Source organism: Cucumis sativus, chromosome 2 (assembly GCF_000004075.3).
Source record: "Cucumis sativus cultivar 9930 chromosome 2, Cucumber_9930_V3, whole genome shotgun sequence".
Lineage (NCBI taxonomy): Eukaryota > Viridiplantae > Streptophyta > Magnoliopsida > Cucurbitales > Cucurbitaceae > Cucumis > Cucumis sativus.
In genome coordinates this window covers 5431259-5456686 of record NC_026656.2, presented here as the reverse complement: position 1 = coordinate 5456686, position 25428 = coordinate 5431259, and the positions used below count along the sequence as shown (strand labels likewise).

The 25428-nt window shown below is 31.3% G+C and overlaps 2 protein-coding genes and 1 long non-coding RNA gene across 3 annotated transcripts; 2 read left to right on the top strand and 1 right to left on the bottom strand.

The window, feature by feature from the left end:
• Positions 1-2126: 2126 nt before the first annotated feature.
• LOC101212182 (ribosomal RNA processing protein 1 homolog) lies at positions 2127-4657 on the top strand. The gene has a single exon (XM_004150340.3). The coding sequence runs from the start codon at positions 2397-2399 to the stop codon at positions 4095-4097; it is 1701 nt and encodes a 566-aa protein (XP_004150388.1). The 5' UTR covers positions 2127-2396; the 3' UTR covers positions 4098-4657.
• A 10150-nt stretch (positions 4658-14807) lies between these two features.
• Positions 14808-16453, top strand: LOC105434565. The gene is made up of 2 exons (XR_004214639.1): positions 14808-15834; positions 16267-16453. It is a non-coding gene; the product is annotated as an uncharacterized LOC105434565 (long non-coding RNA).
• A 4754-nt stretch (positions 16454-21207) lies between these two features.
• LOC101212906 (plant intracellular Ras-group-related LRR protein 6) lies at positions 21208-24986 on the bottom strand. Its single transcript, XM_004150343.3, has 3 exons — positions 24570-24986; positions 23565-23734; positions 21208-22146 (listed from the first exon to the last, which is right to left on the bottom strand). The coding sequence occupies exons 1-3, from the start codon at positions 24795-24797 to the stop codon at positions 21456-21458; spliced, it is 1089 nt and encodes a 362-aa protein (XP_004150391.1). The 5' UTR covers positions 24798-24986; the 3' UTR covers positions 21208-21455.
• Between the last annotated feature and the right edge of the window lie 442 nt (positions 24987-25428).

Here is a 25428-nt window from a genome sequence, read left to right as displayed (position 1 = left end):
AATTAACAATTATTATGATTTAATGGTTAGATCGATTATTATAATTTACAACCATAGTTTAGTTTATAATTAGATGTTCGTACGAGTTAACATGTGTTTGGTGATTTAGTGCATGATGTGGCTTTGTGAAGTTGTTGTTGTAAAATGAATTTATGCATATATTTGTACTCTCCAAAGGTTTTTCTAAAAAATTCATTCACCAAGCATTAGGTTTAATAATAATAAGACGAACTAATGTCGGTTGAGGTTTTCCTAAGAACAAATGGTTGTTGAAGACAAACGAAACGCAACCGACAGCAAGACTAGGATGAGAGTGCGGTTAGGGCATGAGAAAAAATGAAAATGGTGATAAATAGATCCCGCGAATCGTGAAACTTAATAATAAGAAAATAAATTTAATAATAATAATAATAACTTTATTTATTTAATTTTTTTACCCATTTTTATTTCCATTCAAAATTAAAGAATATTAACACCCAAAATATAAATTGTTTAATAAATAAGATAAATTTGGCTAATAATAAATTGTTGGGATGTTACATATTGTATGTGAAAGGTGACTATGATCATCTAAGGCCATTGCATTGCAATATTTTTTTTTTCAATTTTTCGATTTTGCAATATTAACAATTATAATAAAATTTTACGAGCAAATCTCTAAATTGGTTATTTTTCTTAATCACCCAATATTATAAGAATTGAGTTGTGTTAATTTTTTTCGTACTTTTTGGATTGGATTGAGTTTCGATTTGGGTTTTGAGAAATGATATATATATATATTATATTTTGTTATTAATTTAGTAAAAGTAAATTTAGGTCTCAAACCCTCACTTTGTTAACACCACTTCACGACGTTCATGCGACCTCACATCTCTATGTGTTGCCCTCTCCCATTCATCTTGACTTCTCATTTGCCAATCCAACTAACCTGAAATATATGCATTGGGTTAGGAACCCGTTTACATCCTTACTACTGTGTCTATCCATATTATGATAGACACATAATAGTATATTTTGGTCTATTACAATTAAATTATGATATTTTATTATGCTTGTTCATATTTTCTTTAGTTTTTTTTTTATTTAAAGTAAGGCCAAATTACAAAAATGTCTCTAAATTTTGTAGTTTGTGTAAAAGAAAACCCTTTAAATTTGGGTTTAAAAAATATTTACAAATAATTTATGATAGAAACGGTTAAGTTTTTGTTTAAAAAATACCTATGAACTATTAAAAAGTTTCATAAACATCCTTGAGCTTAAAAAAGTTGAAAAATATTATTTTGCACCAACTTTCTCACAAACCAAAATCAAAATCAAAATTTCAACTTAAAACCTTGGTTTTAAATTTATTTGACTAGTAACATATAATTATAGATAACGAACACAACCAACCTCAATTGTTATTATTGTAATAAATTTACAGTTAATGGTCAAATAAAAAATGTATTTGATTATTAACACACGATGATAGTTTGACAGATGAGATATGAGATTTTTTTTATTTGACTAGACATCGTTTTAGTGTATTTTAAAGAGAATATTTTTCTGAAACTCCATGAGATTTTATGTGTTTAACCAAAGTTTAAAATATCGATGTTGATGAATATACCAAAGCATTAATTTTATCGAAAATTTGATCTCAAAGGATATTTTTGGAAAATTTATATAAAATCAAAAAATTCAAAAACAAAATTTAAATTAGTAAACAAATATTTTATCATTTTTGTCTATTGTTTATTTATATTTATATCAGTGCCATCATTTTTTTTCTCTATAATCTAATTTTTCTACGATGCAATAGAAATATCAATTCATTTCTTCTGTTGATATTTAATATGTGAAAATATCGATACAAATATTGAGATATCAATCAAAATTTAAAGTTAAAATTTTGGTTATTTATTAGGAAGGTGAATCAATTCGGTGTAAAAATTGGTTTAATTAAAGTTTTTTTTTTTTTTTTAAGTTAAAAAGAGTATTTATAAAACTTTTCAACAATAATATTTTTTTAAAATTTTTTTGACAGTTTTCGAAAGATAGAAAAAAGGAAAAAAAGGGAAAAAAAAGTAAATAATTTATTACAAATTTATGAAAAATTGTAAAATGATATTTTAATCTTAGTTTTATTTTCTGGGAATTCGAACGGTTCTGAGTTAACCCCCCCTCCCCAAAGCTCATCTAGGGTTCTCTCTCAACGCGAACAGGGGAGACCAAAAATCTCCTACCGCCGCCGTTCCGCCTTCTGGGAATTGGGAAATTCCGATTTCATCATATTCAATCGTTTTCCCTCGTACTCATATCCTATTTCAATCCAATTTACCTTTTTTGTTTTGATTTCTTTTCCTCTCCCTTTCTAACTCTGATACCGAACGATCGAGGTTTTTTCGTGAAAGAAAATGGAGGAGGTTGTTGAAGGAGATCAGAATTTCACTTCATTAGTCAAGCTTTTGGCGTCCTCCAACAAGGCGACTCGAGACAAGACCCTTCGTGTAATCATCAAGACATGGCTTCCAACTCAAACGAGCCTTTCCGATGGCGATATGAAAAAGCTTTGGAAGGGTTTGTTCTACTGTGTTTGGCACGCCGACAAGGTTCCTGTTCAATCTGAGCTTATTAATCGTCTTGCTTCTCTGCTCCTCCATCTCGACCTATCGTTAGCTGTTCAGTACTTCTCTGTTTTTCTTCTCACTATGCGTCGTGAATGGGCCGGGATTGATGCGCTCAGGTTAGATAAGTTTTATCTTTTGATTCGTAGGTTTTTGCACCAGTTTTTTGCTTTGTTGAAGAAGCATTCTTGGGATTTGGAACTGTGTCGTCGTTTGGTTCAAGTTTTGGAGGAAAGGGTGTATTTTAATGAGGATAAGTTTCATGGGAATGGTGTTAATTATCAAATTGCTTCTGTGTTTCTTGAGGAACTTAGGCCGTTTCTTCCTCTTCAGAAGGAAGTTGTTGATGTCCTGTTCAAGCCTTTCCTTCTTTCAATGACTAAACTGCCTGATAAAGTGTTGTTGGGAAAAATTAAGTCCAATCTTTTTGATGTGATACTGAAAAAGGGGAAGCAGTTACTCGAGAGTCGAAAACGTGGAGATGATGTTGATTCGGTTGATGATACGGTTGTGTATGGGACAGTTTCCTTGACAAATCAATTCTCAACAACATTTTATGAATTGGGTTCTTCACCTGATTGCTGTCAAGGGAATAGAAAGGTATTGTTTGCCATGCACGAAGAGTTTCAGAAGTTGGAGAAAGATTTTTTCTCATCAGGGATTGAGATTTCGTTTCCAGATCTTCAAGAGCAAGATGGGGATGAAGTGCCTACTTTGGTTCCTATTTCAAGTATAGAAGAGGCTCCTTCGGAAATTTCCCTGGTTGATGTTGATGTGGGTACTGAATCCACTGATAAGGCACTTAAGAAGCAAAAAAAGAGTAAAAAGGCCACTGATGGAAGTGGCAAGAAGAAGGCTAAGAAGGCTAAGAAGGCAAAGAAGACCACAAACGGTATTTCTGATCTTGTTTCTGAAAATACTCCTGCGAATAAGGACAATGAGAATATAGTTGTTGCTAACGGTGAGAATTCTAATAATGAACAGATTAGTGATGGAAATATGATAACCTTTGATGAAACTGTTATATCAAACCTTCAGATGCAATTTGAGAGGGTTGCTGCTGAAGCTGATTTTGGAAAAAGTACTGTAAGTCCTGTAATATCAACCAATGGCTCAGTCAAGAAAAGAAAGAGAGCAAAGAATGTTGGTGAACTGCAGAAACATGATGCAGGACTTCCTAGTGAAGCCGTGGCTGAAGGAAATACAGCTGCAAAAAGCGAAGAGAAGAGTGTTAAGAAGGTAAGGTTTTCAATGAAAAATAACTTGGTTTGGAAACCCCATAATCCTTTACCACCTGAAAGTTTGAGGCTGCCTCCCTCTGTTACTCCAAGGGGAAGTGCACTTAAGAAAGGAATACCTCCAGGTCCTATCTTGGAATTCCCTGCTACAACAAAGAGGACAAAAAGGAGGGCGGTCTCAATGAGGACTAAGAATGGTGTAAGAAGCTTGCCTGTCAAACGTTTGAAGAAATTGAAATCTAAGAGTACTTAGATGCTTTTTGTCTTAGGGTATGAAGTTGCAGAGGTCCAAAGCTTACAGATTTTAATCATTTAATGATTGTCTTAATTACTTCATTTCATTTGGGCGTTGTTCTCACATTGACTTTCATGATCTCAACCGTTTAAAGAGAATGATGATTCTGATGCATCGAGTTGATGATATTTGAAATTGATGCCCTCATGGAATTCTAGCTTAAATGATCAAATTTTCTCTTGGCATTTCATTTTGGTTTTATCTTCCTGGTCCTTTTTCTTTTCTTTTTCCTTAGAGTTCTTGTAGTACAAGGCGGTGGGAGGTGGGAGAAGACGGTTTTGCAGCATAAATGAGTGAGAGGTAGTGTAGAATTTTGGCAGTGTAATGGTTGCTGTTTGTACTTTTTCTTTTGTTTAGTACTTGGTGCCTTTGTAGTTTAGTAGAAAAGGTTCTGTCTTTGGTAAAAACTGGTTGGCCTATGCTACTTGAATGCACCAAATAGTGGTTATAGCTTATAAGTTCGACTATTGAAATATGAGAAGAAGAGCTGGAAATGATTAAAGTTCCTCGGTTCCTAATTATTTCAAGCTGTTTTTTGCACTAGTTTTTCCTTGCAGAATACCATATGATTTGCTCCTAGCCAACTATTGAGATGGTTATAAGGCAAAAACATTTTTGTTTCTCTGTTACAAGTATTCATCTGCAATATTGCATCTTCATTTTCTCATTTTCATTGGTTATGGTTATCTTTATACTGTACAGAATGAACAGCACTGTATACTGCCAAATGTATTAGGGGTGATCCAAATCGATCTGTAGAGGGAGAATTGGCTGGAAGTAAATAGGTTAGGTCCAGTTTGTCGGATCTGAACTCTGTTTTTAAATCAAGATTGAAACTTGAAAAGCTACTAAGTTAGAGGGAGGTTGTTTTCGGGGTGTAAATGAGTTGGATTTGGTTGGAAGACATTTCTATCCCAACTCATTTTTAGGTTGGTTGGTTGGGTTGCCAATCCGAATAGTATTCCTATGGATTGTTGGGTTGCAAGAACTTGCTTTCATTTTCTAATTTCTTCATTCCACTCTTAGCCAAAACACACAAAACTGGTGGTGAGCGTCGGAGATGAGAGGTCGAGATGAGGCATGGAGAGAAGAGGTGAGAAGGAGATGGTGAGTGAGAGAGATGACAATGATTGAAGAGGCACGGCGAGAGTGATAAAGAGGTGTGGCGAGAATGAATGTCAGAACAGATGAGAAAGCACGAAAGTTGTTCGTAGTTTTTCCATTAAGAACACATATATATCATTAATTTGAGTTGGGTTGGCTCAAAATTTTCAACTTCCAACTCATAAAAGAAAAAAATTCTACCCAAATTTTAAACTAACTCAAACCAACTCTTATGATATAAGTTGGATTATTCGGATTGTTGGATTACTCTTACATCCCTAATTGTTCTTTGTTCGGGTTAAGTAGTACATATTTTCCTTGAAAGCTATTTGAGCTTTTTTATTTGAATTCTAATATTTCTTTGGATTTCATTTATTGCTTTTTCTTGTCTTGTTATAATGATAACTTACCTAAAGATGTAATGGGTTAGTTTAGGTCTATATAAACGAGTCACGATAATTCTTGTATAAAAAAACCACTGTCATTTATGTTCAAATTGATTTATCAAATCAAAATCAAAATTGATAAAAATCCAATTTGTTTGCGTTGGTTTGGGGATTTTGGCTACCACCTTTATTACAAATTTTGTTTCAAAATATTTTCTTGTGTATTTCTGTAGTCGATAATTTCTTACTTGAATACCTTACACAACACACCAAAAGAGCTAGCAAGACAATAAAGCTACCAGACGCACAAAGGAAAAAATAAGAGCAAGATATCTACAACTCAAGGAAAAAATTCTTGTGAAAGCACTCTTGAGTTTCCTCTCCAATACCACCAGGGACAATGCAAGGTAAATGGATATAAAGATTGTGTTCGTACCAAATATTATAGATAGTAATATACAAAGTGACTTCATATATTGTGTCTCAATTAAATCTTAATAAAATCTGGATAAAGTGCTAACCAACTAAAGAGATAAACAAGTTTTAGCAGAGGAAATGATGCTATGCAAAGAAAAAATGATGCTCAACCCAACTCAAATCAAATGAAGCGTATGCTGAAAATCAATGTGAGAATATTCCAAAGTTAACCCTATCATGATGAAGCGTATGCTGAAAATCAACGTGAGAACATTCCAAAGTTAACCCTATCATGAAACTGTTGTATTGCCACAAGAGCCAGAAATCAGAGTAAGAGGTAAAAGAGTTTAAGAGGAGTTAAATGTTGGCCTCCAAACTAAGGTTCATTATAGTTGCAACCCTTCATGACCTTGGAGATTTTTTATTTTCCAAGGGACTCATGAATCTCAAAATTAAGATTCATCCACATATTTAAGGTTATATATTTCTATTTATTTGATGTACTTATACTTATCATGATTTACGTATCAAATTGACTAATTTTTGCTAAACCTATAGGATTAGATGAAAGGGGTAACGACCTTTCAAATAGTAGCTACCATTGTAATTTTTACGATTAGAGAGTTGAAATTTGAATACATTTTCATAGAGTTGAAGCTCTCACAAATTTTGATGTTTTCTTTGTACTCTTGTGTTTAGAATGCATATTTTAGAATTTTCAATCTAGAAGTTAGGAATAAGCACTCGCTTCCTCTCGATCTTTGATCTATCTATCAACTCAAATATGTTGAACTTTCTTGGAGTTGGTAATCAATTCAATATTGGAGACAATAATTATTATTGTTGTGGGATTCACCTTGAATAAGAAGAGTCCTCAAACGTAGTAGAGGTAGTTCTTTTCATCATATTTGTATCCCAATAAAAGATCATAAGAGAACACCCTCCTACATGTTCCAAATAGCTTGACTAAAAGAATAATTATCAAAGAACAAATAATCGTAGACTCAAATTTATCCATGCATATAAAACATAAACTAGGGATACCAGAACACAAAACCTATTAATACGATAAAAAACCTATAATCAATTTTGAATGACAAACTAGACAATGAAAAAATGTTTAGAAATATCACATTTAAATCAAAGAGGGCTAGACCAAGACACCACATGATGCCTAAAACGAAAGTAAAGTTCTTGTGCCTTTGTGATAGAAATCACTCCATAACCACAAGGGAGCCAAGTCAAACAAATTCTCCCTTCCAACCTCAACCACAATTAATTGTATTTGCTTGAGGAGATCAATTAGCTCTATAGAAAAGCCAGTCCCAAGTCTCACAAGGATGGAAGAAATCTCCAACTTTATCACGAAGGTAACATTTGCATTCAAAATAACCATGTTACTAAACTGTTGAAGAATGGGATCTCCTTTTCACCAATGGCCAAGCCAAACTATGCAATGTCACCCATCTTGAATAGAAAAGCATACGAAGAATCACAAATTGTTATAAACACGAAGGGATAACTAAAACAGAAATCTCCCATCTTTCTGATATGATTTCCAAGTAAGATCATTACTCAAAACGTAAATAACATTTGATATTTTCTTGTAAAGAGGAAATCTAAATCTTTATTAATTTTTTTTCAACAACTATTCATAAAACAAAATTTAACGAAATCCGTCAAAGTATCATGAAAAACATGTTGCAGCTAGTTTTGCAAATTTTAAAGATGATAAAAGTAAATAAATAAAATAAAAATTGTTTATAAAGTGTTTTAAAAAAAATAGTGAAACAAATAACAAAAAGCAAAAGCAAAACTAAGTCTCCATATGACATATCATGGACCATTTCTTTCACTTGCTACAACATCTCATTATGCATTTTTCAGTTACTGTCAATGCATAATCACAAAATACATGCAAGCTCTTAAATTTAGTTCAAAGTTGGTTCAATAGTAGAATCTCTTACATAAGATTAGCAAAAAATAATCTGTGGTTGACAACATTCTCCAATTAATTCAGTCCTAAACAATCTGAAAGGCGGCATGAAGTCAACATATACCGTTCTACTACTCAATGATACCTGCTCATGACCCAACTTGCACTACTACATTAATATCATTACTTGATGATTTTTCCTAGTCAAATATTTGTGTATTTGACGATTTTAAATGTGTTAAGTAATCTTGTGTATAGAATAAGATAATTATTTTTTACAGTGTATATGCGTCAAGATGAAATGTACTTGACATGTTATAAATGTCAAGTATATGCGGTTTCAGCTGTTTTGTTTTATGTGTCAAAGTATTTGTTAATCTTAGACATTTATTATTGGTCAAGAATATTTAACCTTAACACTTATTACCAATCAAATGAAAGCTTTTCTTGACACGAAAAAATTGACTACTTAGTTAATACTTGACACATTTTGCATGTCAAGGTTTTTATTTTTCAAATGAAAAATTGTAAAATTTGAAATACTCGTATAATTATATTGCACTTATCTTGAAGTCCAACGATGACACACAATACATAATTAAAGTCTTTTAAGGTTTCCATCAAAGTTGCTAAAATAACACATATTAATTTAACAGTTTAAGTTTCTTGAATCAACCCAAACTTTTCACCAAAGAACTAACAATTGCATATATCACTGAATCATACATATTATATTGTTGGTCATTACATACTTACAACAACTAAAAACTCTATCATATGAACAAATTGTTCTACCTCTATGTCTAATATGAACAAAATATATGTCTAGCCGAAAATTCAATTTATAAAAAAAGTTACCATAAGAACATTCTACCCCATGTCCATATTTTGATTTACCTGTATCAGGTACCAATAAAATATATATGTCTAGCTAACCCAAAAAAATTCAGCTAACCCAAAAAAATATCGTTGATTCACCTAAAACCAATAAATTTATATGTGTAACTAAACTCAGCTAACCATCATCATATGTGGTCACCCAAAAAACCAGCTAGCTTCATTCGCACTTCATCTAACTCGAATTGACTGTATAAGCTTCTTGTATGAATTTGATATAAAATCCAAAATATTGAAGTTAATACTTAGCTTTGTTAAATTATATACTTGAATTGTATAAAATAATTTAAATAGTCATTAAACAAAACATATAGAATTTGTGACAATTGTGCTCCTTTTAGTGATTACATCTCTCATGTATCTAATCACATAGTACGTGCATTCAGTGGTTCTGACTTGTAAAGGATATTGTAATATATAAATTACCAAAATTTATAATGTTGCAAATAGTCCATATATGTATACTTTTAATTAATGAATAAATATGTTTACAATTACATTCACTATTTTTCATATCGATTGTTTTTTACCTTTTTGAATATTTTTCTGGCCTCGAATGATCATAATAGCCCTATTGCCAAGAAACAATTACACGTTATAATAAAATGAACTTTAAAACGAAAAACATATCCCAAATGAATTATGAAAAAATATTAGATATGTAACAAACATATAAGTGAGCTTCTTACATATGCTGTTTTTCATCTTAAAGTTCACTTTATTATAACATGTAGTTGTTTCTTGGCAATAGGACTATTTTAAACGGTAAACGAAAAACATCTAACAAGTGTATTTTACTCCATCACTTGTATCTCGATAGGTGAACAAGTGCAACGTTTAAGCACTGAGAGGTAGCTCACCTTAATTAAAGAAAAAGAGGAAATGTGATGATGTGCTTATAACTAAAGAAACCTAGATATAGATCGTTTAACACATTCTTAGTATTTGTATCTCGAAATGCGAACAAATGTGGCATTTAGGTACAGATATGTTGCTCACCTTAATTAGAAAATGGCTATATTATCTATGTCGTATCAAAGACGTAACGTAACTTATAACTCATATCACACAATGAAGACCTTCCTGCATAATTCTTTTAGCAAGTTAGTTCACATTTCATGTTCTTCCATTCCATTCCCCCTTCTACTTAATCACTTAGTGTACATAATAGACTTTACTTTCACGATACTGTGAATATAAAATATTGTAAAAAATAAACTGCATGAAATTGACTAAGCTATTAACTAGGTTTGATAAGAAATTCCTTGTGTTTGTCCTTGGTTTATCCAGGAAACCTCTTGCTTCACTTACAATTGGACAAACGAGAGGAAAACTTGTATTCAATGCAAACTATCATTAGAAGTAGCAACGCGTAAGCATAGTTAGCATCTTTTAACATATAGTCATGTCTTTATTACCCAAGAAACCTCTCGCTTCACTTATAATTGAACAAATGAGAGAAAAACTTGTACTCAATGCAGACTATCATTAGAAGTAGCAACGCGTAGGCATAATTAGCATCCTTTAACATATAATCATGTCTTTATTGCCTAGTTAAAGTCACAAGTCAAAAAATTATGAATAGTTGTATAGTATTTAAAGCATGCTGTCCTTTCCATCTATCATGTATATATAGTAAATAAATGCTAAAATAGTATACTCACACACCTAAAAAAGGTCAATCTGCATATAGTTTTACTAGCATATATCCATGGAGAGATAAAAATTTGAATTCACCTCTATTTACAAATGTTTGAGTTGAACTACAAAAATCACACATCTATAAAAATAGCATCAATCAACTCATAAAATAACAACAAACAACGTCAATCTCCACCACCGCAACCTCCACCACCGCAGCCTCCTCCACCACAAGCACAACCACCTGCACCACCATCATCGCCACCTCTTCTCCTTCGAGTATTAAAGAAGTTGCTACAAGCAAATATTATCATTGATAGGAGAGAGATGGATAGAAGAATGAGAGAAAGCAAACTTAAGCCCCCCGGGATGGACGTGGTAACATCTCCAATAGTAGCAGCAATTGGCCTTCCCATTTTCTTCACTTGATGAAATTAATTTGTCCAAGAATATATACAACTTGTGTATTATTTATAGCGACGGTCATGTTGTATATGGTCCCAATAGAAAATATTTTCCATACTTAATCAACTATATGATAATGTTTGAAGACGACTTTCCTGGAAAAATATATTCAATTTTCTTTGAAGTGAAATCATCAACAATGTGTTTTCCAATTGCTGGCAAAATCAGGGTTTAAGCTGAAAATTCCAAATTTGACTTTTCCATGATACATCACCTGCCGACCTTTAAAATTAATGATTGTTCACAACAAAGATTAGGAAAAATCATTTTTTTTGTCTCTAACCTTTAGGCATAGTTTGTACTGGATCGTTATGCACTTTGAATTTGATTTCAATTTATTCATGTTACAATTTTATACTGAAGTTTAAGTTTTGTTTCATTAGAATTTTTAGGTTTTTACATCTCTACGGGTCGTTTGGTCACAAAATAAAACTAATTAGTATATATGAAGTTAGTGTATGTGTTTACAATAGATTGAACCTAAAGTTTGGTTAGTTTTAATTTTTTTTATTCATAATAAACTTCTAAATAGTTATTTTAATCTATTAATAATTTTTCTAGAATAAAAAGTTTTAATTCTTTTTTACCAACTTCACAACTCACCAATGAAACACATAAAATCACTATATAGTTTATTTTGGTGCGAGGAAGTCAATAACTTGCCCAAGTCTCCTACTGTCTAATAGTTAATACTAATCAATGGATTAACATTTTGTCTCCAAATTTTAAATTTATTTCCTTTTCATATTTATACTTTTAGAATTGACAAATATACAATAATTTTATTTTTGGCTAGAAGAACAATAAACTTTTGTAGCAATTCAACTTTTAAAATACCTAATTTCATTCACAATTATAAAGATAAAAGTTGGTTATTGTTTTAGGGGACTTTTAAAAAATATAACAAATTGAAAATTTTCGAAAAACGAAAAAAACTCATATATCTACAATGAAAAATACCAAAATGTGTTGTGACTAATATATTGACATTCAGCACGCGTTATATATTTAAGACACGATGGTTTAGATTTTACACACGATTGTTTAGATTTAATTGTTTAGATTTTGCTGATTTTGGTAGCAAAATCTAAACGTTTTTTTTTTCAAAACGATTTTTTTAAAGATACTCTGATACATGATAATTTAGATTTTGTTACACAAGTTTAAATTTGACTATTTTTGTTATACACGTTTAGCACAAGATCTTAAACAACCAAATAACAATTTTTTTAAAAAAGATATTTTATATTTAGTACACGAACTTGAACCAAATAACAGCTTGAAAAAAAAATTGCAAAAGAAGAAAAAAGACGATGGAAAGAAAAGGAAAAATTATCGAAGAAGGGTTTAGGGTTTAGGGAAAAATTATGGAAAGAAAATATTTTTAAAAAAATTGCAGAAGAGAAAAAGATGATGGAAAGAAAAAATGCAGAAGAGGAAGAGAAAGAAAGCCGGTGGAAAGAAAAGACAAACTTGAAATATTTAAAAAAAAGGTTAATTTGATAGACTTTTTAATTTTGTTACAAGAAAAGTAAATATTTTGGTGGTTTGTTATATTCATAGAAATTATTTATTTATTTCAATAACACATATAATTACAAAAATTTGAATTTCTAAACCTTTTAATTAAATGCCTAAATTTGGTGGAATTAAAACTATGTTAAAGTTGGCAAAATTTTGGTTTTTTTTTGTTTGGATAAATGTTTTTGAAGATGTATGACCTAAGTTAAAATTACACGGGTACTAACTGATTGACCTAATTTTTTCTCGTATTTTGTTAAAAAAAAAAGCATAACCAATCAAATGAAACAAAAAAGTTTTAATAAAAGGACAATTTCGAAACTATTTACAAAATGTAGCAAAATCATTCAATTCTTTGTAGTTCTTACGAGGTTTTTTACTATATCCTGTAAATAGATTCAGTTTGTTTTTACTATTTAGGAAAATTCCTCTTTAATAAATCTCAAATTCAATCCATAATTTAGTTTTGGTGTTTATTAAAAATATAACAAACTGACAAAATATTTATACTATACAGAACAGTTTCGAAAATGGAAAAAGCCCACAATTTCACAATGAAAAATACAAAAAATGTTCTAGTCAACACACGATTAATCGGTCACACGCACATTGTAATTCTTTTTTTAAACAATCATGATACGTAATCGTGTAGGAAATGATACACGATTGTGTAGATAGTATCAACACGATCGTGTAGTTCTTTTTAATGTTTGAAAAAATGTTTCAAATCTAAACAATCGTGTTGACTATGGTAAATGATTGTTTAGATCATATCCATATGATTGTGTAGTTCTTTTTAAACGATGGAAAAAGTGCTTCAATCTAAACAATTGTGTTGACTATGGTAAGCGATCATGTAGATCATATCCACACGATCATGTAGTTTTTTTAAATGATGGAAAAAGGATTCAAATATAAACGATCGTGATGACCATGTTGAACAATCGTGTTGACTATGGTAAGCGATTGTTTTGATCATATCCACATGATCTTGTAGTCTTTTTAAACGATGCTAAAAGAACTTCAAATCTAAATGATTGTGTTGACAATGCTAAACGATTGTGTTAACTAGGTAAGCGATCGTATAAATCATATCAAGGTGATATTTAAACGATCTTGATATTCTGAAAGAGGAGCTGGAACTATAAGGATAGCAAAGATGAAGAAAGAAAGAAAAAGAAGCTGGATAAAAATAGAAGAAAGAAAATCTAGAAGAGTAGCTAAAATAATATGAAATGGAAGATGAATAAATGGCAAAGAAGAAAGAGAAAGAGAAGTGACGAATCGTTCAAAATATATCAAGGAGAATTAAGTGAAAAGAATACATTGTTGAACAATAAATTTTGGCCAATTAAGTCCTCCAAACGTCATCACAACGAAAATCATGATAATTATAATTTGATTGGTTTGAGTAATTAAATTTTCTTATATCCAACCTAATTTAGGCCTCGAGTAAAAGAATTGGACCAAATAAGATAATAGGCTCAAACTCAAGTTCAACAAGCATAGGTGCCCAAGTCTAAGCTCAACTAACATATAATAGATCCAAACTCAAGTCCAATAAACACATGAGCCAAAGTCCAAGCCCAACAAGAAAATAGACCTAAGCTCCGTTAAAGCCCATGAAATATGTTTGTAAATAGAGACGTTGTCATTCATTTGGGAGATCTTTGGTTGAATGACGAATTGAAGCTTTGAAGAATTGAAGATTCAATCTTTTAAAGCTCTAAAGGCGTTAAAGTTCTTATCAATCTCAAGATTATCATCTTCGGAAAGATTAAAAACTTGAAAGATTAAACCTTCCTCGAATTCTAGAAGATTGAAGCTCAAATTAACATGCAACCACAACTTCTTGAAAATCGAGGAACAGGAAATTCTAAGAAATTTAATTTATTTTCTAAGGGAGAAAGCATCACAAGATAATATGATGTACTACTTGGGTCTACTTAAACTTTAGTAAAACTATGCATTATTTGTTTGAATATTTTAGCTAATTGGTTGGGTGTGCTTAGGTTTCAGTTTCAATTGCTTAGACAATTATACTTAAAATTAAATTAGACTAACCTTAACTATTGACACCTGATAGTTATGCACATAGATACAAGGTAGAAGCAAAGGAGAAAAGGTATGAGAAAAAAGGAGGGAAAAAAGAAAAAGAAAATAATGCAAAGTCTTGTTGATCCTTTATTCCTAGAATCTCTCTTTTTCTCATCTCTATCACAAACTGATTACTTCCACACACACTTTCTTTCTCTCCAATTGCTTTAGTCGAAGCAGAGAACCTATGAATTTATATTTGGTTAGCTTCTATGTAGAATAAATGTACATTTCTGCAAAAGTGGAAAATACGTTATACCCCTTTGTCATTGATAGTCCTAGGTTCACCTATTATTTTCGTCTCATGAGCTATACTTTATGTGAAAGTTTTCATGGTCAGATTATAGTTTTTCTGAGGCGCAGGTTATCTGTTTCACATGCTCACAATTGAACTTTCTTTTCAGGTATTGACATCTTTAAAGGAGAAGAATGATGAGTTCTTGTGGAAGGATGGGCATAAACCACAAAGTGGTTGTTAGGTAGCGTTCTCGCTTCTTCTATTATCTCGATTGCTACTTTATTGCTTGACGGTCACTTTCATCTCTTTATATTGTTGGACTCACTTGTTTTTGTGATATGGTATGTTACTAGTTACGACCAAACATTGTGCTTGGTTTTTCTTACCATTTCATACTCTTTGTAATTAAAATATATTTTAAAATCTGTTTCTTCTTGAGTTTTTCAAGATCTCCCTTTGTGTTTTTAGGTGGGAGAGTTGTGTTGTTTTTCCATCCAAATTAAGGCAGTTAGTTAGCTAAATCTATTTGCTGTATATTTCTTCTTAGACATGTTAATAATGAAATTTGAGGCCTTTTTGTTTTTCTACTTGAAGTTACACTCTTGATTAAGGAGTTAAAATTTTAGCAACTTCAGTTTGTGCTAACTCACAATTTTTCTTCTACTTGATCATTGTTTTTATTTATTTATTATTATTAAGTAGAGATTGAGTCATCTCCTGTTCATTGTCTGGTATGTAGAGTGAAAAATACTGCGCCCCTTGGGGTTGAATTCACTGTGTAGTTAACTTCTATTGAAGGAGCTTCCATATCGTATGGTTTGTTTTCTCAGTACTGCGGGTCTTCCGCAGTATATACAACTTTCGTATAGTTGATGTGATACAAGAATACTTCTGTTGAAGATGAAAAGCACGTTGTTGCCTCTTCTCAAACCATTATCAACTGCACTCCGGAGGACCCTAAAGTTTCTCGTAAGGATTTGAGTATTCTTCCAAGTAAGATTAATAAGAATATATTTCTCCATCAATTTAAGTTCTTATGTAATGATTGTATTTTAATTTGGAGAATTGGAACTGTTATATAATGATAGCAATCTTCGATTCATTTTGGACATGGGGTAATCAATATGATTACAAAATTGATTTCTTCTCTGGTTTTGTTAGAAGCTAAATTTTAACTAAAATGCGCATTAGATTGTTTGATAGTTCTCCTTTTCTACTTCCTTGTTTTCATTTATTGTTATTTTATTTCCTCGAGCTAATCCTTAAGCATTACATGAACAATTCAGAACCCTTATCTGCAACTGATCTTCATTCTCCAATTGATGGTTCCAAAGTTTGAGTTGCATATCAAGTGCAGCTCATGGCTACTCTTTTTACTTTCAATTATTTATAGCAATGTTGTTATTGTTTCGTTGTATGGTGTAGGGTTTATTGGAGCATATAGTGAGATTGCTACATTGAAAGCATGTCAAAAAGTGTGAGACTGTCCCATGTGATGATTTTGAAGTTGCATTCAAGGTTAATAGATTTGTTTCTAAGTTTATATATACCTGAGACAACAGATGTAAGGGGATAAACTTTACTTTTAATATACCACACATCTTTTTTGTTATATAAGATAGCTATTCTTATTGTAAATTTTGGATAGACGACCTATAAGAAATTTTAATTGGGTATGTTGGAAAATGTGCGTTGATGACATATTGTTGAGAAGAATAAAATTATTTTGGTTTACTTGTTCTACTAAACTATTTGTCCTTTTTTTTGTTGTGTAACTACTAGTTGAAGAGTTTATTTTGTTGATGGATATGTCTTATTGAAACGAATGTACGTAATGCAGGAAATGGAAAATGAATAATTCAATATATTTAATATATTAATAAACGATATACATGACATTAAATACATGTCAAGTATACTATCTTACTTGACATGTAAAATGAATCAAATATACTATTTTACTTACGTCTAAAAAGTGTCAAGTATACTATCTTACTTGTTTGTTAACGTTTTCTATTTCTCGTTCTCAAAATAATGAGAAACGTTTCTAATTTATGAAGGAATTTGTTGGAACAACAAAAAAGAGTTTCGCTTGTTCCGTTTCTTTTCATTTATCTTAGATTTCATTTTTCTTTTCTTCTCCCTCTTCTTTCTTCATTCTCCCTCTTCTCTGGCATCGACTCTTTCACCTTCATTCTCAGGCGTTGACTCTTTCACCTTCATTCTCCAGCGTCGGCTCTTTCACCTTCATTCTGTATTGTCGGCCCTTTCACCTTCGTTCTCAGGCTAGGTCTCTTCTCTCTGTTTCTCTTGAGCTAGGAATTGGCTCAGTTTTCCTTTCTATCCGACCAGCCATGTAGAACTGTCAGTTGTCTGCCGGAAGTAAGGTTTCTTTCTCTTCCTCTGTCTCTCTCATTTCCCTCTCTATCAGCATTTTTCGAGCTTAAATTGAAAATGATCTATTGCCTTCCAATTTTCAATCGACACTATGACAAAAGGTTTCTTCTTGTTCTCTAACCAAGAGCAGATTTATTAAGGGGCCAGGGAGGCACTTGCCCCATTCACATTATCGGTTTTTGCCTAATTTCTGCTTTTGCGGTAATGGTTGTGCCCCTACAGAACCCCTTGGTTGTGAGTTCAAATTCCGTTTGCTACAATTATTTTCACGAAATAGTTTTTATTTCAAATATCAATAATTTTCTTTTCTCAAATATCAATAATTTTTAAAATAAGTTTTATTCAAAACATCATTAAATTTCTTTTCTCAAATATCAATAATTTTCCTTCCCTAAATATCAAATTTCTTCCTAAATTTTAATGATTTCCTAAAAGAAAGATATCAAATTTCTTCCTAAATTTCAACCATTTCCTAAAAAGAAGATAATTTGATTTCCTAAAAGTAAAATAATTTTTTAAAAAGAGAAAAAAAAAACTTATATAAGATATGACCCTAACTTATTTTCTAGCTCTCATTTGTTATCTAACAAAAAATTTAAAAAATGCAACAAAGTTGCTAATCCAAACTTCCACTAACTCATCAATATTTCATGAAAAAAGTATTATTATTTTTTTTATACAAATTTTAAATTCACATATTTATATTACAAAAAAAATCATGTGAAAATTGCCGGTATTTCTTTATTGCTACAAATGTAGGGAATGTTATTGGAGTATTAGTGAAACGTCGATATAATTTTTTTACATTTTTTAGTGTGTTTATTATACAGTGTCCGGTGCCTTTTATCTAAAATTTTTGGATCACTATCTATAACACTAGAATAAATTTTGAAATTCTTAATCTGAAAATGGACCTTGATGCTTCTCTACTGCCATCTTTATTAAGAAATTATAAAGTTTCATAAGTTTCCAAGGAAGGTGTCTTAGAACACTTAAAGTAGAAATCTCTTCCTGCGTTAGAAGCTTGAGAATTCTTCTGACATTTCTTAAGACAATCGTTTTTCATAGACTAGAAAGTGTTTTAAGTCATTGTGTTTGTTATTTGTTTTATTGTACTTAATAAACATAGATTCAGTCCATTTGTTGTTTGTTTTATTGTACTTAATAAACATGGCTTTTCTTAAGTGGGACAAAATAGCTATAACCATCAACCATATCTAATTTGATCACAACGGGACAACTTTTTTCTCACGCACCTCAACCGACGAATTTCTTTAGTCTTCAACAGCTTTCTTTCAGTTATTCTTGTTTGTGGCTGATTAAGGGTTTCCTCCAAATGTGTGAATGCAAAGAGAGAATTTCTGAACTCTTGTAACAAAATTAAAAAGCAAAAAAAGGGAGAAAAGAAAAGAAAAACCTAGTAGCTATAATCCACCTAATTGGTATAATGCGTGTGCAAGGCTAGTTATGACTATGGAGACGATCATTTCATCGACTATTGGCCTTTCGACTTTGGCATATTGTATCAAGTTCCTTTAGTTGGTTAATTGCCTCATCTTGCAACATCAAAAGCCTTGTCATCTTTTAACTTCAAAGCATGAGGCTTGTGGCTTAATATTATGAGCATTTTTGTGGTGGTGACCAAGGCCTTTTACGTGCATCTCGTCTAATTTCTATAGAACATGTTTGACCATGTAAACATCTAGTAAGAAATTAAAGATTTAAATATACATGCACCAAATGTAAAAAAAGAAAGAAAGATAAGAAATGTCAGGCACGACGCGGCTTTGGATGATAATCTCTTTGTCTTTGGACTTAATATGACAATCAAAATGGCATCACTTTTTAAAAACTTGAAACTTGCATTTTGATTTGTTTGGTTACTTAGAAATTTTGTTTGTTTTTCTTATTCTCTCTCTATTTTTTAAATGATTGGTTTCTAAACGTTGAGATAGAGTTCGGCATGGAGTTGAGTTGTTTGGGATATCATTCATCATTTGGGATCTTGTTCATTGTTCTCTCTCTGTTTTCTTGATGATTAACTCTTATTCTCTTCTAAACATTGGAATAGCATTGGGATGTTGGTGCGAGTTTTGAGTTATTTTTTCTTATTCAAATAACGAGACCTGGGCAGTTATCCAATTCACAAAGATGTGGTAGAATTTGTTATTAACATGCAACAGTTCATATAGCTTGAAATATCTTTGTGTATGCCACTCTTGGCAAGTACGGTGGTGGCAGTGGCAACGGGGTGGCCTTGAAGAGTCTGTATAGGCTGGTGTGGCTACAAATACTAAATTAACTTCAATAACCAATCAAAACATGAAACTTGAAACATTTGCATAGCTTTTCGAAGACAGTCTTCCATAGCCATGGACAATATTTATCCCTTCGTCCGAAGACTGGACAATCGATGGGTAGTTATATCCCTCCTCCTTTAAGGCATAAAAATATACCCTTCCTGGTGGCCTATAGTTAAAAAATAGGTTCATCAACTGTACCGTCAGTATGAAGTTAACCACATGTATACAATAGGTCTCATGGAATATTTGGGTATGGATTTAAATTTGAAAACATGAAACATTTCCTTGAAAGTTTGAAATATTTCCTTGAAACCATGAAATCATAACATAACTTGAAAATGTCATTTCAGTAAACATTTATCAATAGCATAACTTGTATAAGAACTTGAGATCACGTTTAACAAATCATTTTACGAGCTATTGCTTGAAAAGCCTGAAAATGTGTTTAATAAATACTTTAGAAATCATGGTGTTACTCACAATCACTTGAATATAGCCTTGGTCTTAGGAATTTCTCTTTATCCTGAAATTTTCATATTTTATCCTTAATTTATTCCTTGAACATGAAAATATCCAAACTTCCTTAAATATCCTTAAATATTTCCAAAAATATGAAGATAGCCCAAAACAGCTCGAAAACAGCTCAATGGTGTCCACTAAAATGGTGTAGGGGGTTGGCCACGGGTGCATGACCTTGGAGCTTGTTGCGTGTTAACCTCATTGAGGTGGGGCGTGCGTCGGGTGCTAATCTCGTAAAGATTTGCCACACACGTCCTTGCCACCTACCCTGTGTGCCTATCGCGTGCCTTGCAAGTGAGGGCAAAACCAATAATTTTTCTAGGATGCATGTGAGTTGGGACAATCCCTACCTCTCATCTCTCTCTTGTCATCTAAATCAAGAACAAAACATGTTGAAAGGACTTGTGTTGGTTTGTGGGGGAGAACTTCATTCTACCTTTAAGACAAGTAAGGATAATGTTGTCAGGTTGCATGCATCCCTCTTTAAGACATATAAGGATGATGTTGCGAGGTCGCAAGAGATGCAGGAAATGTTGGGGATCAAAATTCCAAATCCTAGACTTAGGATGTTACAGTAAATTTGAATTTATATAAGTACGGATATGTGTCTAAAATTTTGATAAAAGAAAAATTCGTCAAAAAACAAGTTGAAAAAATTGGGATAGATTTTGAGGTCTAATGTCTACTTTGCAACCAAAACGGGTTGGAATGGATATCTTTTAGGGGTTTACTTTTTATTAGAACGTTATTCTTAATGATCTAATGTATAAAAAATCATGGATCTCTTAACCTAGTTAAAGTTAACTTTAGAGAATGGTATGTCCCTCTTAACTTTAATGTAGAAAATTTTGAATAATTTGAGATATTTTTTGGGTTTCTTCTCTAAGGTATATTCTTATGAGATGTTTAGATGAGTCAATCTTCCTATTCTTTTTTTTCTTGAGCTGTTAATTTTGTTTTGTTTGGTAAGTGTATCTACTTCTGGGTGTGTTCGGTGGAAAAGAAAAAAATGTTTGTGAGAGTGAAAAATGTATGCCAAGAAAAAGAAGAAAATTGTAAAAGAAGGAATCTCACATGTTGTTATTAAAAGTTTGTAAGCTCCCTTCTAATATATTTTTCCTCCTGCATTAAAGATAAAATTTGTATGTTTCTTTAATGGCAATTTTATTGATAGAGCTATAAACAAAAGCTATAATTAAAATATCATATGTTGCGGTGAACGCTAAATTATGTGAAGGAGAGGGCTACAGAAAGTATATATTCCATACTTGGTTGCACCACTTTGATCTATTAAGAGTTTCTCAAACTTCACTATGGAAATGATAAAATTGAGATTAATCTTTCTTAGGAAAGTTCAATATATATATATTAGATGATGATATTGGAAATGATGTATCATCGAGTGAAATACCCCCGTGTTGTGAAAAAGCGACGTGCCGAGAACATTCCAGTGTACCTCGGCGAAGTGAGACCATCGATCGAGCGATACTGAGACCACATGAAGGCTTCTCGATCCTCACGTGGTTCCGTAGTTCTAAAATACCCATACCCGCCATTGAAGGTTCCATATCGAACTAACTTCCCCACCCATGACTTCTTCTTATGTGAGTTTTGATGTCCTGCATTCATCTTCTCGCTCAAATACTCCTTAACAGCATGCAACCCTTGTTCGAACACAAGTGAGGGTGGAGATGATAAAGGATTGCCATCAACACAAAGTTTATGGAGCCTTTTAAGGCAGCCAATAGACTCAGGGAGAGTGGTTATTCCGTTGTAGCTAATGTCAAGTTCAACTAAAGACAACAAGAGGCCAATAGAATAAGGCAAAGTCTGAAGGTGGTGGAAGTTTTGGCTGACATTTAAGACTTCTAGCTTAATGAGATTTTCGAGGTCATCAGGGAGGGAAGTAAGGCAATTTAGACGGGCATCGAGGACGCGAAGGTTTGTGAGGTGGGAGATAGAATGGGGAAGATAAATTAGCTTGTTGGAGTTTACCGAGAGTTTCTTTAGATTTGTTAGTTCAAACCCTAATGCATCTGGAAGTTTCATTAGTTTGTTGAAATTCACGTTCAATTCTTCTAAGGATCTGCAATCAAATATATAAACACTCATTGTTTAATACTTTTACAAGTGAGTTTAATATTCAAAGTCAAATCACATATTTAATATTTTAAAATCTACACAAAATCTTAAGTTGTCATCGATAGTGAATAGATAGATTACTTATTATCATATGACTGACTCGTGGGCAGAGCGAAGCAAGTGCAAAATAAAGAATTTTACTTGAAAATTATACTGTGAAATTAATAGAGTGCAAGGATACAATACAAAAAAAAAGAAGTAAGATTAGATATAATCAAATGAGGTTAAATTATTGTTTTGTAAATACTAAACTAAAAATGCTCTCTTCCTAATTTCTTTTTAATCAAACTATATTCAACCACCTTAATTCTTTTTCTTTTTTCAAACAAAGTTGTCCATTTCTGCTACTAACTATACATAGGTGGGGAAATGAAATTTTTTAAAGACAACCATAGAATTCACTCAAATTAAGTAATTATTTTGAAATTTTGTCTTTTATGTAAAAAAAAAAAAAAGGTAAATAAATAAATAGTTAGGTGGGTTAGATAAGCACACATTCTTATATTTTATTTATGGTAAGAATTAAACATTCATTGCATATACAATCAAATTAAACATATATATTTATGTTAGTATCATTATAATTTATAAACATTTGTAATGTATTCAAAGGAGAAATGATGATAGACATATAGCATAGGCTCCCACCATAGACTAATTTTAATTTGTGAGCTCTTTCTTTTTCTTCTTTTTTAAATGTCAAAGTCCAATCATGATTTATGCCATTATCTTTTTATTGATGCTCTTTTGTTATTCATTTTATTCCTTTTTTATACCCACTTGACCTAATTTTTTTTTTTTTTTTTGGAGACCTTAAAGTTTAATATTCCTTTATAAAATTAATTTGCTCATTTTTGAGGTCAATGCTTGTGTCATTTAACTTTTTCTTATGTAATTGCCTCATTTTTTTACTTCTTCATCACCATACTTTTCACTCTTTTCAAATTATCACCATATTCTTACATCATGTAAAACAATGTTTAAAAGGAGAAAAGAAAACTCCAATTTGGATTTTTTTTTTGTGGAATGTATTTTATGAATACTATTTCTAAAAGTATCTTTAGAGACTAACATTTTAATACTATTGGTATGACTTATTTAGTTTATAATTAATATGCTCCTTGATTTTTTTTTCCAACAAAAAGCAATTTCAACACCTATAAAGCCTATCTCACATAATGCTGCCATTAAAAAAAAAAGAATCCTTTAAAAGTTGTCATCAATTCATTAGAATCCATATGTTTCTTTCTAAAAATAAAGAAGATTAACATGTATTGAATAGACACCCTATTCAAATCTGAAAGATAAAAGTAAATAAAGAAGAATTAGAAGGATGAGTAAAACTTAGAGAGAAAGACGAACCTGCAATCCACAAGGGTTTTGGGAAGGGAAGCAATGAGATTGCCAGAGACATTTAAAGTCTTGAGCTTACCCAAACAACCAATAGAATGAGGAAGACATTTCAATTGGTTTGAGTGAACGTCTAATACGACAACGTTTAACAATCTTGCAATAAGAGACTCTGGAATACTCTGTAAACATACAAAATTAAATTACAACAATTATTCAAAATTACTCTTTTGGTTAAACATACAACAAAGGGATAAGGTGTGTTTATTGATTGTTGTTTTACACATAGAAATGTTCTAAGTAAACAAACAATTCTAAAAAAATTAAGCTTTAAATGAATAAATTATTTGTTTTTATAGCGTATGGGTAAAAACTATATTATTATAAAATATTAGGGTCTTTTTCAAAAATGAAATAAAAAATCTACAAAATAACACAAATTAGTATAAATATTTTTGTAAAAAGTTCTATTTTTGACAATTTTCTGGAATATAATTTAGTATATATTTCCTTAACTTTTATAACATTTAGAATATATTCTCTAATAGAATAAAAAAACAACTAGTTCTGTTTTTCAAAAAAGAAAAAAAGAAAAAAAACAAGAATAGAAGTTTTTTTCTTTTTCTTTTTCTTAAATAAAATAAAAGCTCAACATTAATGGTTTTGCTAAATAAATGTTTTTAATTTTGTTTTCAAACACAAAAAAATAATAATAATGGGAATATATAAGAATAACTATTTTGTAGATAATCTGTTTATAAAGTACCTATTTTATTTCTAAATTACCATAAGTAAATAGTAATTATACTCACAAAGTCATCTAAAAATGATAGTTCTTTAAAATCATATCGAAAGCAAAACATTAAAAAAAAAAAAAAACAAAAAAATCAACTTGCATATAATAATTTGCAAATATATAGTCTGTAATTTTCTTATTATTATTATTCTTAAAAAAACCCCATAATAATATCCTTAATTTAATTAGGGCAAAATGTAAGAGAGAGAGAGAGAGATGACCTGAAGGTTATTATTAGAGAGGTCTAATTTGCAAATGGTGGTCAAATTTAGATTAGGATTTGGCAAAGAGTTCAAAGAAATGCCACTCAAATCCACAATCTCAAGTCTTTCTTCCTCCACCACCCTCCTCTTTCTCTCGGCTCCGGGCATCGTCACGGTCATCGTCCTCCTCGTCACACCCGCGTCCTCCGGTGGTTGCCTCAGTTGCTGCTCAAACAACATGTTCATAGCTTTTCCCCCACACAGAGATCAAACTCGATAATATATTTATTTATTTTTACTTATTTTCCAAGAAACCAAACAAGAGAGAGTGAAAAAATGGAATTGGAATAGAATTGAGAGTTGTTTTCGTTTTTGGTTGTAGTTATAAGGATGTAGTTGGATGGAGAGAAAATTTTAGGGTTTTGTAATTGTAAAATAAGAAAACTTGAGACCTACCACGTGTGAAAAATATAAAATAATTACAAGTTTTTTTTCTTTTCTTTTTTCTATTCTGTTCTTTGAGAAAGAATTGAAGTACAATGGCCGTATACATAGGGAACTTTGCTTTTTATTCGTTCTATTTGATCAAGTCAACCCTTTCCATTATTTACACTTTATTCCATACTTTTACGTTTTAAATAATATATATATTTTTTGTCACTGCAAATATCTTATTATAACAATCATATTAATGAATCAATTTAAACTCCAATGATCCTTCCAAATTATTAATGGATAACTTCTACATCTACATATAAGACTTTGTTTAAATTTGAACTAGTTTTATACATATAGTTTTTCTTTCTAGTTCAGTAGGTGATTTTTTTTTTTACGTAATTTGTAGCTGATTTTAAGTTGAATTAAATCACTCATAAAA